The sequence below is a fragment of the Sceloporus undulatus genome, chromosome 3, assembly GCF_019175285.1.
Source record: "Sceloporus undulatus isolate JIND9_A2432 ecotype Alabama chromosome 3, SceUnd_v1.1, whole genome shotgun sequence".
Classification (NCBI taxonomy): domain Eukaryota; kingdom Metazoa; phylum Chordata; class Lepidosauria; order Squamata; family Phrynosomatidae; genus Sceloporus; species Sceloporus undulatus.
The window spans coordinates 201005806-201025279 of NC_056524.1; the positions used below are offsets into that span (position 1 = coordinate 201005806).

General features: G+C 37.6%; 1 protein-coding gene across 1 annotated transcript in view; it reads left to right on the forward strand.

The window, feature by feature from the left end:
• Window positions 1-19474, forward strand: part of ABLIM1 (actin binding LIM protein 1) — a 243386-nt gene that overhangs the window by 193754 nt on the left and 30158 nt on the right. Inside the window, exons 11-12 of the mRNA XM_042456481.1 lie at window positions 7535-7570; window positions 9215-9344. Of these exons, the coding sequence (XP_042312415.1) occupies window positions 7535-7570; window positions 9215-9344 (166 nt within the window). The remainder of the gene's footprint in view (window positions 1-7534; window positions 7571-9214; window positions 9345-19474) is intronic.

Here is a 19474-nt window from a genome sequence, read left to right on the forward strand (position 1 = left end):
AACAAAATATATTTTTATATCTGCAGTGTGTAAAGGGAACATCTTATGACTTTGCAATGTGTAAAGGGAACACTCATGAATGGCATACTACAGTGGCATTCAAATCCAAGGACTAGCCTACACATTATGTGCTTTGCTGTGGATTTTCACACATTCTCATTGACAGTTAATTGTCTTCACTTTCCTGTACAAACCACATTTATTTGTGCCTGCATTTAAATGCATGCAAAGCAAACAGATGGCTACACATGCATTAATGTGCATTTCTGTGAATTTTCATGGATACGCCAGTGAAAACTGTAAAGCCTTTTTCTGCGAAGTTTGCGTTTTTTGAGCCTTTCTGCAAAAAATCCAAATTTCTGCAGATCACATATGGCTCGATCACATTCTGTTTGACTGGAGTGAAGAGTATTTTAATCATATAGACTTGTTCAAATACAGAATTATAACACCCTGTACTTTTATTGCTTGGTGTCAGCAAATTATTCACAATAGCTTCTACAATATGTCATAAAAGTAATATATTTTATGTAAATAGCTTTTGAGCTGATAATTGTCCTTTTGATGTACCCTAAAATGAATCATGGTAAATATTTGAAATTCAAAAATCAATAATTAAACATAGCGCTAAATTGATAGTAGATGGTCTGTGGAGAAATCTAAAATATTTACATGCTTCAAGCATCTTCATGTGTTTTGCTGTTTGTAATTCACAGTAAGGCATGGCCTGACATTGTGCAATGTAATGACCAGGATACCATTTCACTACATTTAGTGATGTATTATTTTATAGTCTGTCTGAAACAACAAAATCTTTACCTGCCTGTGTAAAGGGGATAGCAAGGAGGGTGCTAGGAAGGATGTTCCAGCCCATGAGAAATCCCTTTTCCACATTCCCTTCAGATTTGCCTGTAAGGATGGTAAAAGGGCCTCCCCAGAAAATTTCATAATGCAGGCAGAATGCACTCTTCCATATTTCAGAAGAGGTGTGATTTTCATCTGTGCAGTGACATGTGTGGGATGCCGTGGGTCAAGTGGTTAAGACATTGACTCTGTTGATTGCAAGATCAGCAGATTGGCAGTTTGAGGCCGGGTGCCACATGACGGGTGAGCTCCCATCACTAGTCCCAGAACATCACAGAATACTCTCTGACAACGCTGGCTCTTTGGCTTTGTAATGGAGATGAGCACTGCCCCCTATAGTCAGTCATGACAACCTTGTCAACAGGAAATACCTTTACCTTTTTAATGACATATAGTGCCCCCTTGGTATCCACTGGGTTTGGTTCCAGGACCTCCCATGGATACCAAAATCCATGGATGCTCAAGTCTCGTTATATACAATTGCATAGTAAAATGGTGACCCTTATATACAATGGCAAAATCAAGGTTTGCTTTTTGGATTTTTTTAAACAGTCCTGTAAATTAACATTTACATCTTGAAAGGCTAACTTTAAAAACATGTTATTTCAGCTGTACTGAATTATTAAGAAGATGTCTGTCAATCCTTAGAAATAAGGTGACTGATCATATATTTTTAAGCCATGGATATGGATGGCCAACTGCACTGTATATTTCCTGCTTTGCCATACTTTCGTTATTGTTGTGATCCTGTAATCTGCAGTGTGTTTGTCCTTTGTACAAGTTGATCTTTTGTGCCTATGTACATTTGAAGATGGGATCAATGTGGATTGTAAAATCTATAATAAGGACAGAACAAACCTGATGTTGGGAATATCATGCTGAGTTTCCCATTCACTATCTTCAGAGAATCTTCTCACCGTGCTTCATGCACCCTCATGTGTTTTGCTGTTTCTAATTCACAGTAAGGCAAGGCCTGACCAGGGTCTCATTTCACTACATATACTGCTGTATTCCATTTTAACTGCCATGGCAACATCCTATGAGATCCTATGGACATTTTCTTCAGCTGCCACTTGGAATGACCTTCTGGGAGAGATTTGGCAGCTGAATATGCTGTCTGAATTTAAAACAGCATTAAAGACCATGTCTCTTCCAGCAGGTCTATCCAGATGGTTAAGTGTGTGTGTGTGTTGCTTTTAAATGTTTTCTTTAATGATGCCATGTGATGCATTTCGATTTATTGTTCCCTGCCTCAATCCATAGGGAGAGGCAGGTAAGAAATCATGATAATTGTTGTTATCATTTGTAGTTTGGTGAGACACCGGATGAGCTCTCTTTCTGAGAATTATAAATACCTCTCTCTAAACTTCCAGTCCCTATAGGATGGAATCATAGCAAGTGGAATCATAACACTATAGTTGTTAGTTGTGAATATGTCCCAGAAGAGATAGAAGTCCCTCACCACACATAATGTACTCCAAATGTACATGTTGCAACATTAGGGAGGAAAAGAGTCATCTTAGTGTTATTGTATTAGTGACTTAACGGTTCAGGCTATGAATGCAACAGTTTCAAACAAGTCTCTAGATTCACTTACAGAAAAAGTGTTTACATAGCACCACCTAGTGAAAGATACTAGTTGATCTTCTAGTGAGAATAATTGATAATTTAGACAGGGAATGAATGCAGATTATCCAATTTACGAATGCACCAATAGCTCTTGTATGTTTCTGGTACGTTTGCAGCACTTTTCCTGTATTTTATTGAGACATTCTTGGTTACAGAGTCTGCCACCATAGTCTGTAAGGAATGTGGGAAGACAAACGTTTTGGCAATCTAATGCCTCTGATGCATGTTTATGATACCTTTTTATCATTGTTCATCTATTTGCAGGGCTGCCATTTTGGCTTTCTTTTTAAGGGCTTTTAGCAACATGCTGCTTCTGCTGCTGCTACAGTCTGCCTTGCTCTTGCTTTTGTTGGAGGAGGTGTCTTTTTTGTATATGAGCAGTGCACACAGAACATTCTTAGTGAAGCAAACAGGAATTTTACTTGTACCAGGATCATTGATTCTAAACAAAAAAATGCTAAAATGCTAAAAGAAATGGCCAATTGGTGTTAAATGATTGTAAACAGAATTACATTCTCTTCTGGTGGTATCTTGCAGAGTCGACATTTTATCAAAATGACACTAGGAGCCACATCCACTGAATCTTCATCTATTTATTTGATGCAAGTTATAAAAAAATACCATGTTCTATATAAATGCTTTTGGAGCAAAACATTTTTTTTAAATCACAGTATACCATGCATAGAATCAATTATTGAAGATGTGGTCATCTGAAATGAAGATCTTTAGCAAATTTGGAAATACATTAGTTTTGGTGTATGCCTAACCTGACTTGGAAGGGCATAACACAGCATGGGAAGTGATAGCCCTGGTGATCCCTGAGCAGATCTTGCATATATAAAGGAGTCACCAAGAATATCTCCTTCAGAAAATCTGCCTGATCTGACAGGATAATAGGGGAGAAGAGAAATTGTCAGGTATTATTTTCCTAAGTTGTTTTCAAATCATTGCACCAGAAATTTGAACCTGGCATTGTTGCAAATAGGCAGCTAGTGCCTTCAGCGAAAGCGTTAGATACTGATATAGAATGTGAAGTCGAAGGCTTTCATGGCCAGCATCCATAGTTTTTTGTGGGTTTTTCGGGCTAAGTGGCCATGTTCTAGCAGAGTTTTTTCCTGACGTTTCGCCAGCATCTGTGGCTGGCATCTTCAAAGAAACAGTGTCTTTGAACATTGTCTCACTACAAGCTATTTCCAGTGGGACAATGGATTCTATGAACAGAGAGATGGGGTAGCAATGGGAAGCCCTCTAAGCCTGGTGATAGCAAACAGCATGCAAAAGGCCACAACTTGGTTCCGATACGTGGATGACACTTTCCCCATTTGGAGCCATGGAGAAAAAGACCTGGCTGTGTTCCTGAACCATCTGAACAACACCCACCCCAACATCCAATTCACTATGGAAAAAGAAAAGGAAGGAACACTGCCATTCTTGGATGTCCTAGTCATCCGCAAACCGAACCAACGTTTGGGTCACACAGTATACAGAAAACCCACACATACAGACTGATACCTGCACAAGAACTACAACCATCACCCAGGACAAAAAAGAAACACAGACAAAACACTGGTAGACTGAGCAAAATGCATCTGCGAACCCCACTTCTTGGAAGATGAACTGAAGCACTTGGACCGGGCTCTACAGACTAATGGTTATTCCAACTGAGAAATCAGAAGGGCTGCCAGGTCCAGGAAAACCCAGAGAAGTGAACACAAGCAGCCACCCAAAGGGAAGGTATTTTTACCATACATCAAAGGAGTCACAGACAGAATAGGGAAACTGGTTAGGAAACACAACCTACAAATGGTTTACAAACCGACGAAGAAAATCCAGCAAATGCTTTGCTCAGCCAAGGACCAAGGAGACCCTCTCACAGCCGCAGGAGTTTACCACATACCATGCAGCTGCGGACAGGTCTACATAGGGACCACCAAACGCAGTGTGCAAACAAGAATCAAGGAACACGAGAGAGACTGCAGACTGGGCCAGCCAGAAAAATCAGCAGTAGCAGAGCATGCCACAAACCATCCTAGGCATAAAATACTGTTTGAAAACACTGAAATTCTGGACCATGCCAACCACTACCATGTCAGGATGCACAGGGAAGCCATTGAAATCCATAAACATCTGGATAAATTCAACCGGAAAGAAGAAACCCTTAAAGTGAACAAAATTGGCTACCAGTCCTGAGGAATAGTAAAATGAGGATTCAGCAAATGCAAATGGAAAACCATTCAGAGTCAGGGGCTTTCCCAGCAGATAATGATCAAGAATTAGCAGACACTAATCCTCTTTTGCATTAGCCTCCCAGCCTGAGGACTACCATCAGCACAGAACAATACACATGTAAATCACTCCTGCATTCCCAGGCTCACACAGTACAGTATATATATACCCACTTTTTTCCAGGCAAAGCATTCTCTGAAGATGCCAGCCACAGATGCTGGCGAAACTTCAGGAAGAAAATCTTTTAGAACATGGCCACATAGCCCGAAAACCCCACAAAAATCTATAAAAACAAATTGTCCTTCAGGGTTTGCACTAAGTTGTGTAACAAAATACTTTTAGAAAGCAACTTTATGAAGTCTGGGCAATCTCTGAATTTGGGAAGAGAAAGAGCAGCCTCATTTAGAACAAGTAGACCTGTCTGATAAATAAGAGAACAACCTGCCTTGTGTTCTGCATTTCATTGGAATACAAACTCAATTTGGTGTTCTCATCCACTTTGTTATCGATTCCATGCACTGATCATGGACTTGTACAGCCACATCTGATTCAGATGTTAGAAGGTGATCTGCTATGTGATTGCTTTAATTACTCTGTGAACATCTATGCCAACATCTAACACATTTGCTAAACTGGCTGAAGTTCTGTTTTGACTTAATACTACATGATTGAAAACATAATGAGCATTCAAGACATTTGATAGACATATCAGATCTTCAGGATAATATTCTAGTTTAGGAGCAAGCTTATCAGACAACCCATAGAATGACACAGGCCCCATTATGTTTGATTACTGTTATAAGGGTCATATATTATCATCCCTTCAATCGATCTGTTCTTACTGACCTTTCTCAATGGATGAACAACCACAGCACCTGCACATTGCATTATTAATATGCAAATGGAAGCCACAAGCTTGGGTAGTTTTAAACATTATTAGACAAATTTATAGAAGGTAACCTTTCAATATTACCTGCTCAGATATACCATAAAGACCAAGTATTGACTATTTGTGAAATACATGACATTTCGCTCTTGCTAGATTCCACCAGAGTATCTTTTTCATTCCCCTATACTCCTGAAATGAGTAGTTTGTAGGCTTTGTGCTGCATTATTTTCTGTGAAAATGTTCTTAGAATTTACCAACAGTGATGAACCCAAACTTTCCTTGACAGACTCAGAGTTCAAGATATGGCAGTTCTCCTGTGCCTGATGAAAGTGTAAGTTGGAAAAAAAAAAAATAGAGCAAAATCCACTGAAGTCGTTCTTGGTTTAACAATAAAATTAGCATGAAACAATCAATTTCTAGGAAGCTTAACCTGTATAATTCACATGTCTTTTATTTGTGTGCAAACTTGAATAAGAGAATATTGGATAATATTAGAACAGATGGTCAGGATGAAGCATTTTTAGACCATGCCACTATGTAATCTCAGAGACTGAATTGAACAATGGAACAGAAAACATGGTGTTGCATCCAAAGGTGCCTTTCCATAAAGTGAAAGCTTCCTTTCATGAATTAACAGCTTTGTTTCTCAAACTAGGTTAAACCTGCATATTACTCACCAAGATTATTAGCTATGACTTGTGGCCTGTCAGATGTGTGATAGTCACACTGGTTTTTGCAGTCCCAGATAGGCTTCAGAACCAATATGTATGATGAGCCAGGGGCAGGCTGCCATACATTGTTAGCAGACTGCATTCAACTTGTTTGGTCTTAAGTGATGCAGAACATTGTGACAGAACAGTGCACATTAAAAATAAAACTACCGTAAATCCAAAATCTGTTTGTGCAGCTTCTTGCTCAACCTGAATAAGAATTACTGTGGAACATATCTCTTACAGGATTTTGGGGAGTAAAACAATAGAAAAATACTAGCAGCTACTTTCCTTCCTATCGTTGTTCTTTTGGATCCAGCTCTTGCATTGAGCTGGTATTGAATTTGTGGTGAAACAAAGTACCCCCCTCAAAAAGCTGTCCAGGACATACTCAAAAACCATGTGTTATAATTTGTAATGTTAGTTTTAAGGTATGGTATGAAACCTTTGCCCAGGTATGAAGATTATGGAGTGGCATTGGGAATAATTTTTTTCATTTAATGTACATCAAAGAATGGCAATTTACTTGGAAAAGGATGGAATACGAACATAATAAATATATTCATCTTAGCAATTTTCCTGGAATAGCAGTTTATAAATTGAACCAGGATGTGGAGGTGCAGCTTACAAATTTTTATAATGCATCATGAAGAGATATCAAAAAAGATGATCTATTGTTTTTCGTTTTTTATTTTCTTTACATATAATTTAGATCTTTAATTACCTGTATACAGTTAAATTTGCCTAGGTTTTACTGAGGCAGCCGTTAAATGTTCCTTGTCTGGCAAAACTCATTGAAAATTTGGCAGGTTCATGTGGAAGTATTTTGGGTATAACTCAAACACATGAGCCAACAACATATTGAAACATTGATTTATACTTTTGAATGCTTTCAGTGGAACTATAGTAATTGCCAGATTATTAATATTTGTCATTGCCATGTTTGAAGCTAGTGTTTACAATTAGTAATGGAGTCATCTGTTATGAATCTGCTCTTGCAAAATAATTGATTAAATTATGTGTGGATGAGGAAGCATTTTCCTGGATATGGAGGCCAAACCAAGTGCCTTCTGATGGAAGTCCATAGATCTGGGTGACTCTAATCATCTTCTTCATGTTTACCTTTTATTAAAAGTTCTGAAAATATTGCTTGTCAGACACTTGTAATATGCCAAGATGAAAATTGCAGTAATCTTCTTTTTCTCATGTCTTGCAGTCTCCAAGGACACTCTCTCCAACCCCATCAGCAGAAGTAAGTTTGATGGAACTTTTGCCCAGTGTTTTGTTATGATGTGCCTTCAACAATTTCAGAGATACAGCAATTCTAAGGCAACACTATCATTGGTTTTTCTTGGCAAGATTTGTTCAGAGCGGCTTTGCTTTTGCCTTCCACGGAGGCTGAAAGAGTGTGACTTGCCCATGGTCACCTAGTGGTTTCCACAGCTCAGCAGGGATTTGAACCCTGGTCTCCAGAATCATAATCCCAATGCTCACACCAGTACACACCTGTTTTACTCCCATAATATTAACAAAAGAATATTATTGCTTTACTACTCCTGAAGTAGTGTCCTGAAAGCACAGTTCTGTGCTTATGTTGGATATGATTAGCCAACAAAGTGAATACCAAAACCTTAATTCTAATTCAAAGATATAGCCATGTTAGTCTGTAGAATCAGTATGTAGAGAGATCTTATAGCACCTTTGAGACTATCTAAAGAAAGAAGTTGGCAGCATGAACTTTCGTAGACTTAAGTCCACTTCCAAATGCATCCGAGGAAGTAGACTTAAGTCTACAAAAGTTCATGCTGCCAATTTCTTTCCTTAGTTAGTCTCAAAGATGCTTTAATTATAATTTTTAGCTAATTGCACTTAATACATTTTGTTCCATAATGACAGGGCATACATGTTTTTAAAGAAACATTTAGTGGGCAGTAACAGCAACAATAGGACAGTGAACAGAGGTGAAGGTAATGATACAGGTAAGTAATGAAATTAACCAAATAACTGTGGCACAGTTGGCATGTCAGCAAACCAGAGAAGAAAGTCTGCACCGTATATGACAGTGCTGATAATGGATGAAAGTTGGCAGATACCTTTTCTTCTTTACCAAGTCATATTTAATACTCTCTGCAAATGTTAAGATGGAGCTTGTACAGGGAGACCTACTTCTTTTTCTGCGAACCGCAGGTCTAGTTAAATTCTGCACACCAGCCTAGTAGGCCTAAATCCAATTGCTTTTTTTCAACTAGACCCATTGAATCAAATCAAACTATTGACTTACCATTCATTCAGCAGTTAAGTCAGTGGGTTTACTCTAGCTGGAAGTATGCATTTGGATTTAGGCCCTGGAATTTTAAACCAGTTTAGAGCTTCAACATTTTGGTAACAAACTTTGATGGACAATTTAACTCTTATGAATATAATTTAGGAGAAGTTCCATTTAAAAAGGTGGTGGTAGAAAAACCATGAGTTTTTATTCCAATAATTCACAATAACGTGATTGTCCTAAATGTACCACCTTAGATATCTGGAAGAAAAAGTATGAAAGCCATTGTCATTGTAGATTAAGAAGAAATAGTTTTATTCTATCCATCACAAATTAAGTTTTTAGTTACACTATTTCTGTATCTTACTTTTGTCAGTGAGGTATCAGGAGAAAAAATCATATTACACACCTTTCACCTACTGAGCCTCCTTCTGAATTATTTTGGAATTGTGATGTAAATACTGTACTCCCTTGTAATGCCTAGTCTAGTTCTGCCTCATCATAGCAGTTAAATTCAGGAAAATAGTTCAGATTGTATCACTGGCTCTGAATCTTTCTTGGATGTGCATAAATACGACCATTAAAAGGCCAAATATTGTAATATGTATGTAAAATCTATTTGTTCTTCAGGGTTATCAAGATATTCGGGATCGGATGATACAGCGGTCTACAAGTCAGGGTTCCATTGGTTCTCCGGTGTACAGTCGTCACAGTTACACTCCCACCATGTCACGTTCACCACAGCATTTTCACAGACCTGGTAAGCCCTGACAGAACAATATGTTGCAACCTAGAACCTATATTTCTTCATGTCATAAAATTGTATAGAAAAGGGACCTTGCTCTCTAGAAGTAGACAACTTCTTTCATCTTATAAAATTCTTGAATTCTTCCGCCCACCTCCCTTTTGATTTACATGTATCTCTTTTTAAAAAAATAAGAGAGACTGGAATTGGTACAAATAAGAAAAAAAAAACCTCACAACTTTCTTGCAATGGGTTTTGTTAATCAAAGGAATACTGGAATCTTAAGGGAATATAACAACCCGGCAAAAATTTAAGCTGAAACAAGTTGAAGTTAAAGTTTGAATATCAGGCTATAGGCATCTGTTTAATGAGGCTCCATTTCTGAGATTGTGAATATTTCTGATAGTCAAATGATGTAGATCATGTAACCTCTTTGCTTTGATGCTAAAAACTATATATTATAAAAGGCCATGGAGTGAGCTTCCTTACACTTTTGCAACTGAAATGACCAATGTAAATACCAGTGTATCAGACAGGCACAAAGCTATCAGATTTACCGCTCCTTGGGTAGTTCTTTGAAGTAATACTATTTTAAAGGAAAATTGAGAAGCTATGGGACTGTTCTTGGTGTTTGTTGGTGATATTACAGAAGGCAGACCAATCAGTCCAATGATTCAGGAACTCAGTATTCATCCTTAGCTTAAATGTTTGTTATTTCAGAGCATAACAGAGCGTAACATAACATAATATAATTTACACCTGTACCTGATAAAAAATTTCCAGATTTTGGAATATTTGCATAAACATAATAAGATATCTTGGAGATGGGGTTCAAGTCTAAACATTTATTTGTTTCATTTACACCATATTTATACACAGCCCAAAAATAATTTTATAGAATATTTTAATAATTTTGTGCATGAAGCAAAGTTGAAATAAGACTTCCACATTGCAAGGATACTGCAAATATAGGCAAAATTTTCTACCTTTGCCTCCACCCTCTAAATACTCTTTATCATCACAAACAAGATGCTGTCATGCAGGAATGGCAGATTTCCTGAATTTCCTTTAACAAATTCTTTTTTTAAAAGTCATTTCTAGTGAATGAGAGAAAAATAAACAAGTGAGCGAGAGAGAGAGCAGTAAGACTGAGCCTTGCTGAAGTCAATGGTAGTGTCAGCAAACAGGGAGTATTTTGACCTGCCAGGGAAATTTTAGTCCTGTGTGAATCTTAAAATATGTTTATAGACAAAATGCTACACATAGAACCAAAAAATCCCACACCATTGATTGATGTTGAACTCCTTACCAGAATAATACTACTGAAAATGTAAGATGAGTAGAAATCCCTATTTAGAAACCTCCAACTTGGAGGATAGAGTAGGGTCATCTGGGCAAAATGTCATAACCATGGCTATTTGCCAAGTATTGCATTATTCAAAAACAAACCATGCTTTGAAAATATTTGCTTAATCTTTGACTGTTTTCAGATGATGATGATGGTTGATTTGTGAGGGAGTTTTAACACATTGCATGGGATAATTTTGCTAATGGTGATGATAGTGGAGATTTATGATATTTGTTGTCTGACATAACAGAATCTATTAAATGATTCCATTTTTCTATGTTTCTACTTATTATGATTGATAACATATTGGGATTTGAACAAATGTAGATCAAAACATACATAGGCCTTTGATGAGAACCTTTGTCAGACCACAGTGACTTTTCCCCCTCATCTTCTTTAGACAAATACTTTTCCTCCCCATGGTCCTAAGGGGCAATGGCTTGATTCAGACGTAATGCTAAACTATTATTTAGTTTTACCTAAAGGAGTATCTTGGAATTGTACCCTTTCCTTGTGTTCTCTTCTGTCACGACTGTGAAGAAGAGATCTGAAGGTTTGGCTAGTATTTTTAAATAACTGAGTGTTAAGTTCAAACCCAGACACATTGTGTTTAGTTTCAAATATAGTTTACTGCAACAAGCCAGCTTTAAATGACTGTCTGTGAAGCTGCCTTGCTTCAATAAATCACAACTAAGATTAACCAGAATTTAGAGTTCGGATTTAATGCTAAACCATCACATGTCAAAATAGGAAGTGAAATATTCTGCTCTCAACATAACTGTTCAGAAGGAAAAGGAAGCACCCAGGGCCAAAGGCATTATCATATAATGCTGAGCCACAGCATTACTTACAAATAAGGTTAATATATGGGTTTACTATACAAATATGAACAGGAACATGAAGTTATTTGTGTATAACATACAGTTAACAACACAAAAAATACAAAATAGTAATATGCAATAACAAACAGTAATATGCAGGAAGATATAGGAAGTTACTTTTCTCAGGATTAGATTGTCTAGGTTTAAAACATGATACCATTTGGTTTGCTTATGTACTGAATTGTTTTGTAGCACGGTGTGATTAAATATACACATGCCATAAACTGGTGTCAGCAAACAACTGGGAAAACAACAAAGACTATATTCTGAAATTACTGGGAAATGTTTTTCTATATGTGTGTGTAGCTACTTGTTCTTTACACAGCTGCATATATATATATGCAGGTTTGCTGTACACTCACAGCTCTACGTTTTGAGAATGTTTTCCCAAGTAACCTGAAGAAATTTGTGGAATTTCCCAGCACTGTTAAACCACACGAAAGGTTACTTTGATTAGAACATTTTTTGCCAATATTTGTATTGTATTCAAGAACCTTAATCAGAAATTGCATTGGCAGTGGCAAGGTCTTCCTGATAGTCTTACAAAAGTGCTTTAACTTTCCTTCTAGAATGTCTTAAGACAGGAGGGAAAAAATCACTTTCTAATCCTAAATTGGTATTATTTGGCCAGGGTCTTGCTTAGGCAACTGCTGCTTTTGAAACTAACCTGGATTCAAAGCACGAGACACATGAATAAAAACGTATTTATTTTATATAGTTAGAGAATAATAACCGAAGCTAAGAAGTTTCCAGTGCAAATCTGAGTTGTTAATTTCTTTCTGTGAGTTTTCCTAACGCTTTTCTAGCCTGGAACTTCTTTTAACCTTTTTTTCTTCCTGGGTTTCAGGCGTCTAGCTTTTGAGGGCTTCTCTCCCTCTGTTCTCTCCCAGCCTCCAGTCTCCCTGCTTTGTCTTATTTTGTGTTCTCTTTCTTTGTTTCCACTTTGTCCTGCCTCACGATTCCTTGCTGCTGCAGAGCTGCTGTCTAATGGTGTGCAGCGGTTAGTCCACCTGCGCACTAGCAGTCCCATCTCCACCCACAATGACTCCCGCCCTTACTCCCCTTTCCGACACCACTACATCCCCCATGTCAAAGGTAAGGAGACAGGCCGTTCAAGCTAGCATCCAACAAACTGGAGATTTATTAGCATTCTAGGAAAGCTAATAAGGAGCATCTCCATCAGGTGGCTATCAGCTATGTGGCTCCCAGCATGCCTTAGACCTGTGTCATAATGACCATATTAGACCTGACATATCTTCTTCCTTCTGAGGATGTATGTCCTTTCTAAGGGTCCTCCCTAAATGAAGTGTTAAAGGATAAATATTTCTTATGTGTTAAGAAGTATCACTCTGAAAAGTAAGGACACAGATTGATGCCATCTTGGGAATTTAACTTTTTTGATTGTCATCAACCTGAAAACTAGTCTTTCTCTTCAAGCACATTCCATCATCACTCTAAAAAAACACCTCTTCCCCATACCTCAAAGTTGAACACTAAACCAATACTTAAGCCAGCTTGCAGAGTTATCTCTTAGGTATACCAGCTTCTAACATATCTCTTTTTCTTGATACCTAATACCATATTGCCATAGTAATGAGATAATTTCACAAGTGAGATTTATGAAATGAAGATGTTATATAAATATCCCCCTTTGACAATAGGAGCTGGTATTTGTCACTGTGGAGGAGACACATGTGTTAATAAAGGAACACTTTCTTGTATAGTGTATGCAAGCTCCTAATTTAGCAAACTGCCTTATACCATTTTTTAGCTGATTGGCAGAGGCTCCTCAGGGTTTCTGACAGAGGTCTTTCTCAGCCCAGGTATTCATGCTAGGACCTTATGCATGCAAAGTTAAAATATGGACCTCCACACCTTATGAGTGTGCCATCATGTAGAATTGTCATCATCTAATGATAAAAGTGCACTGTCATTACTTTATTTACTACATACAAAAGCTAAGATTGATCTCTTCAAAAATATCTCCTCTTAGCCATGCCATTTAAATCTTTTTAGCCCCAATAAGACTGGCAGCATCAGTTACTTAGGAGCTGGTGTGCATTGGTCTAGCTTAAATAATAAAATTCCAATAACGTTTAGATGTTTGAGATTCTGTGTATATAATTATCCTAGATTAGACGAAATCATTATCGATGTTCAACAATACACAAGTGTTGTATGCTTATATAGATCTCAAATTTCTCTGTCTAGTGGAATGCATACTTACAATTGTTTCCTCCCAATTTTTTTTAATTTCACAGTAGCAAAGTTCACTTCATACTTTATCCATGGGGTCCCTTAAAAATAAGCATAGCTCATTTTTGCATGTACCTGATCCATAAACTCTAGTTCCATGTGCTCCTCATGCTTTCAAAGACATTCCCATCATCTTTCATTATACCTGAGAGCTCCTGGCTCTTTGAGGTTCAACATGGCAAAACTTCACTAAGGATCAGCTAGTAGTTATTACTTTCTAAAGTATATGTCTGTTTGGGTGTTTGAATCTTGGATTTTTCATTTTGAATTGCAAAATCTGGGAAAGGGGGCAGGAATGCTATGGAACCTTGTATAATAAGGACATGCAGTCAAATCCAACTAATCTCGTACTGCTAGTGGAAGGAGGGTACGTGTACTCCAAAATTTGCTCAATGAACCCTCTGGAGCCTAGTTTGGAGAACATCATTGGGAAGAAGAGAATTGCTCACTCCTGTTTCATTGACAAAAGCCATCCACTAGCAGAGTGACAGCAGTTGGTAGACACTTCAAAGCAAGAATATGTGTGCATGTTACCTATATCTAGAATCCACACTTATTGGTTGCCACTACCCATGTTGGATTTCCCCTCCTCTGTGCATGGGGTTTTGTAGAATCTACACTGGTTCTGCAGTCAGTTCATGTGCCTTCATAAGGTACGTACAGTATGCCCTGGGAGAAGAGGTACTTTCCCTTCTAGCAGTTTGTCATGTTTAACTGTGATGTGAAACTATGAACTAAGAGCATAGAAATCTATCTTCCAAATGAATACTGAGGGAATTCATGCTAGAATCCCAGTTAGATTCCTAATGGCAACACTGAAGAAAACAGTTCTTGAAAATACATAGGACAAAGTTTGGCAACCTGCTACTCTCTAGACATTTTTTTGGCTATAACCCTCAATTAGCAGTGCCCTTGCTGGTTGAGGCTATTGGAAATTGTAATCCCAAGCATCTGTAGTGTATCAAGAGGTTTACATCTGGTATAGGGTATTAATTTATTTATATTATTGGAGATGTTTCCATTGTTAGCTTTTGAATCCAAGAATGTTTCCCCCTGAAATGGAGGTAGGAGAAAGCATTTGCTTGAAACAACAATTTGATGAGATAGGTAGGCTGGATTAATGAAAAACTGGATTTATTTTATCTCGGTGGATTAGGTGTTTACAATCTTTGGGATTAGGAAGAAAATGTATAACAATTGGAACTGGCCTAAACCATGTTGGAATCCCTATAAACTGTGTCACATGCTGTGGTTTAAAAGCTCTTAAACAAACCATTGATATCTATAATTGGAACATAGCTGTAATCAACGTACTTCATGTACCTGTAATCTTCATGGCAAGCCAGCAAATGGATTAGAAATCATCACTAGGTGTAAGGACTGTGGAATTTCACAATATTTATAGTATTTTATGTACAGTAGTGGCTATATCTATATCCCATTTCTAGTTCCCCACCCCCCAAATGGCCCTGAAATAGGTCCTTCCTTTCATCCCTTTGTGCTACTTCTGCAGCCCCCAGATTATTATTTTCTCATTTCCTTTTATATTTCCTTCTTCACCAACTGTATCTCTGTGCTGTTGACTACTACAGTTTCTTTAACCTAGCACTCATAAGGCTGTTCCAGTTTTCTGTTTCATCTGTGCAAATAGGTTGTGTTGCCTTGTGTCCATATATGCCTCTAATCTGAATCCTTCCCCTGGGTAGAAATATCAGAAATGAATTTTTCCTAACCTTTCCTCCTCTCTTCCCTCCCTCCCTCGCTTCTTGCCAAAGCTAACTTTTAGTTTTGTTGTTGATGCATTGTTTATCTTTTTCAGTGTCTTTCACTGAAATTTTATAACATTAAAAAAAAAAAAGCTGGAAACTGGGAGTTTGTGTTCTTGTGTTGTAGATGGGGCAGCTGTGCCTAAGAGAATAATTCCTCTGTGAAGTCGAAGGCTTTCATGGCCAGCATCCATAGTTTTTTGTGGGTTTTTTTTTTTCGGGCTATGTGGCCATATTCTAGAAGAGTTTCTTCCTGACGTTTCGCCAGCATCTGTGGCTGGCATCTTCAGAGAATAATTCCTCATCTAGTGCCATTTTCTGAGTTTTTGGCTGAAGAAAGATATAAATTGAGAACATCTTACTAGATTACAGGAGCTTTTAACATTCAGTCTTCCCAGAAATTTTAAAGGTTTGGGGCACTAGTCATACTATAGAAAAAATAGCATTTGTCCGTACTTTGTGCACTACCAGTGCTTCCAGGAGTAAGGTTAGCATTTCTCACAATCATAGGGAGAGAGTTCCTTGAATGCATTATATAATATGTATATATTTATAACATAATCCTATACATTTCTGTTTAAAAGTAGGTCTCATTGAGTTTACTCTCAGTGGATCTTAAGCACACATAAATAGATACAGGAATGCAGCTCAAGTATCTCTTTCCCTCTGGACTTCGTGCTCCAGAGCCAGTAGATTGCACAAGGTGTAAAAAAGGCAAGAGTACTGAGCTGTGTGACTCTTACAGTTCCTGTGGGACTAGACAAGATTTTTGTGTTGGCATTGTTATGTCTTCATTACCTTTGCAAATTTTAAGCAGAAACATCAGCGCATAAAGTTTAATTATTAAACTTTTAAAAATTGCCTTTTAAAATTTATTTTTTCTATTACATTTTTATAATGTCTTTTGAAGTGTTACATCCACATAGAAGCTCAGACTTTTTGAAACTATAAGTTTGATATCAGGGATATCTTCAACAATCATATAAATTTAGGAATTGTTTTTAAAATGCCAATATTTGTGTTTTGTTTTGTTTTTAATTTGGGAGACACTGAACCAGGTGTAGATATAAGTTTGAGAAACAAGGCCAATGATGACATAAGTTTAATTTTATGGTATATCTGTGTCATACTTCTGTCATGTATTTCACATAAATTTATTTCTAAACCTGGCTGCTGAACTGAGAACCAAAATGTTGACCCAATAGCAGCATTCTATTCCTTTCCATGTGTCTGTGTGTGTGTGTGTGTGTGTGTCTGTGTGTGTACACATACAGTTGCCCTCCGTTTTCACAGGGGATCCGTTCCGGACCCCCTCCCCCCACAAAAACGGAGGGTCGCACTTATTCAAGCCCCATAGGCTTGAATGGAGTGCACCCCCATGTGCGCACCATGGGCACGTGTGCCATTACAAATAGCGGAGGCCACCCCTTCGCGTATATTAGGAGGAGTGATATATTCTCGCTGCATGATTGTTAGCCTTTTTCTTTTACTGAACACCAAAATATATCACTGTTATTCTTATGACTGTGTTCAACTGTATTTTTCCTTTTGTTTTTGCATTCTGCTCCCCTTATGATCCCCCCCCCTTTTCTTTTCCTAGATGCAGCTTCATTCTACATAGGTATGCTACTTCTCAGCTCTCTATTGACCCTCATTTCTGATGGGTGTTTGTGAGAGGTTTTTTTAACCAATTTTAATCCTTTCTTTAATACAGTACTTGCCTTTTTGCAAATCTAACAGTTTCCTTCTTTTGGTTTGTGTAACAACATATGATGCTTGGTCCAGCCCCTCATTTTGCCCACTGTTCATATTAATGCACATTTGTGGCTCAGTCTATATGTAAACATTGTTGAATGTGATCCCCCAACCTAAGATTTTTTGGGCTCTTTCTATTTAGCATGCTTTATTGTCAGTGGATTCCCAGTATTTTTATTCTTTATTTTTTTAGCTTAAAGATTACTCAACTTTTTATAGAAAATATTGAGTACAAATTCACAGTCTTAGGTACACAGTGAACCTGAAGTGCCACAATGCAAGATCAAGAGGTGGAAACTTACTACTCCATTTTTACGAAAAGGTTACCGTACTATCTTGGAGATTTCTCATTCATAGGATCACCATAAGCTAACTAGATGAAGGTGTATATAAATGAGAGTATATATCACTGGTTATTACACATGATACTTCCTGGTGAGACCCTGCTTCACTCATGGAATGATATAATGGGTCTAGATGTAACCCTCCTTTGTTTTCTAGCTGTTTTGTCTGTGTTTAAAAAACCTTAAAAAACTGTCATCCATTCAATATATCGGGTCCCCCCCCCCAGGGTAGTACCTTACATTTTTCCCTGTTGAAACTCATTTTGCTAGTTTTGGCAAAGCTCTCTATTCATTTAAGGTCATTTTGAATTCTGATCCTGCCCATTGGAAATATTAGCTACCCCTCTTAATTTACTGTCATCTGCAAATTTGATAAGCATGCCCTCTATTCCATCATCCAAGTCTTCGATAAAAATGTTGAGTAGCATTGGGCCTAGGACAGAACCTTGTGGCACCCTCACTAGACATTTTTCTCCAGCCGGAAGAGGAGTCATTGTTGAGTACCCTTTGGGTTCGCTTGATCAACCAGTTACAAATACACCTAGCAGTAACATCGACTAGCCCACCTTTTACTAGCTTGATTGCAAAAATATTATGGGCGACCTTGTCAATGGCCTTTCTGAAATCAAGATAGGGCTTTAAATTTTCACCTTCCCTACCTTTTAAAGATATAGTTTTAATAACAGGAATAATCTAACTAACTAAGTTTGGGTTTGTATCTAACTTTAATGTCTATTTTTATTCTTCTGTTGTTTTATAATTATTGCTTTTGCTGTGGCAGCTGGCTGTTTCTAATCCTCTTGCTTTATTAGCTGCTCCGGTTGCTCATTGGTTTGAAGAATGGATTACAAATATCAGGTGATTCAGAAAGAGTGGTGCAAAAGTAACACTCTTCTTATTTGGATTTGCACCACTCTTTTTTAATCCCCCTGTATATTTATTTATTAAATAAATAAATAAATAAAAGTAAAAATGTGCCAAAGTTTCCTTGACATTTTGTTTGTGCTTGAAAAGGTTGGACAGATTTTATACATGTAACTTGGGTGCCCAAACAAAGGAAAATTCTTCCCCATGGATGTGTTTATACTTTGTAGAGTTCTCCTTAGTGTTGAGAAGGAATTCTGGAAGCCTTTCACATGGCAATTTTGAAAGGTCCTGCAGTCTAAAGGTGGCTTTAATGGACTCCAGCACCTCATCCAATCCTCTGTGCATAAATGCTGGGGTCTGTTCTTCAAATGCCAAAAAGTTCAGATGGCCTTGAGGATAAAATACCTTGGCTGGGAGGGGTGGAAAAGTCATTTTCTATTCCACCTCAGGTAGCAAAATATCTTGGGCCAGGCATACTTTTTGGTAATTTAATAGAGACAAGTTTTTAGGACCATTCAAATAAATAAGTTAGATACTTGTTGAGAAGAAAGAAAGTGATGCTTGTTTGAAGAAGCAGAGAGAGACCAAATGTTAACCAGAATAACTCATAGCTATTTTGTCTTTCCTTCTCTTATATGCAAGATAATTTGAATTATGGAAAATTCTTCAGAACGTGTTGTTGACATGGAAACTAGTTTGATCTGGGGTTTGCCTGGCAATGACCTTGCCAAATGTTGTGACTCATTTCATGAAAGTTTTAACCCCAGCTGATATTGAATCATTATCATGGTAACTTCCCATTCCTCTTCACGGCTTGTCCATTTAATTCGAATGTGCATTGTTCCTTCATGCATGCTTTTCGAATGAACAAATGAGAGAATGCAAGCTGCCTGATTCAAGCTGAAGGTGAATGTCTCTCTTAATACAA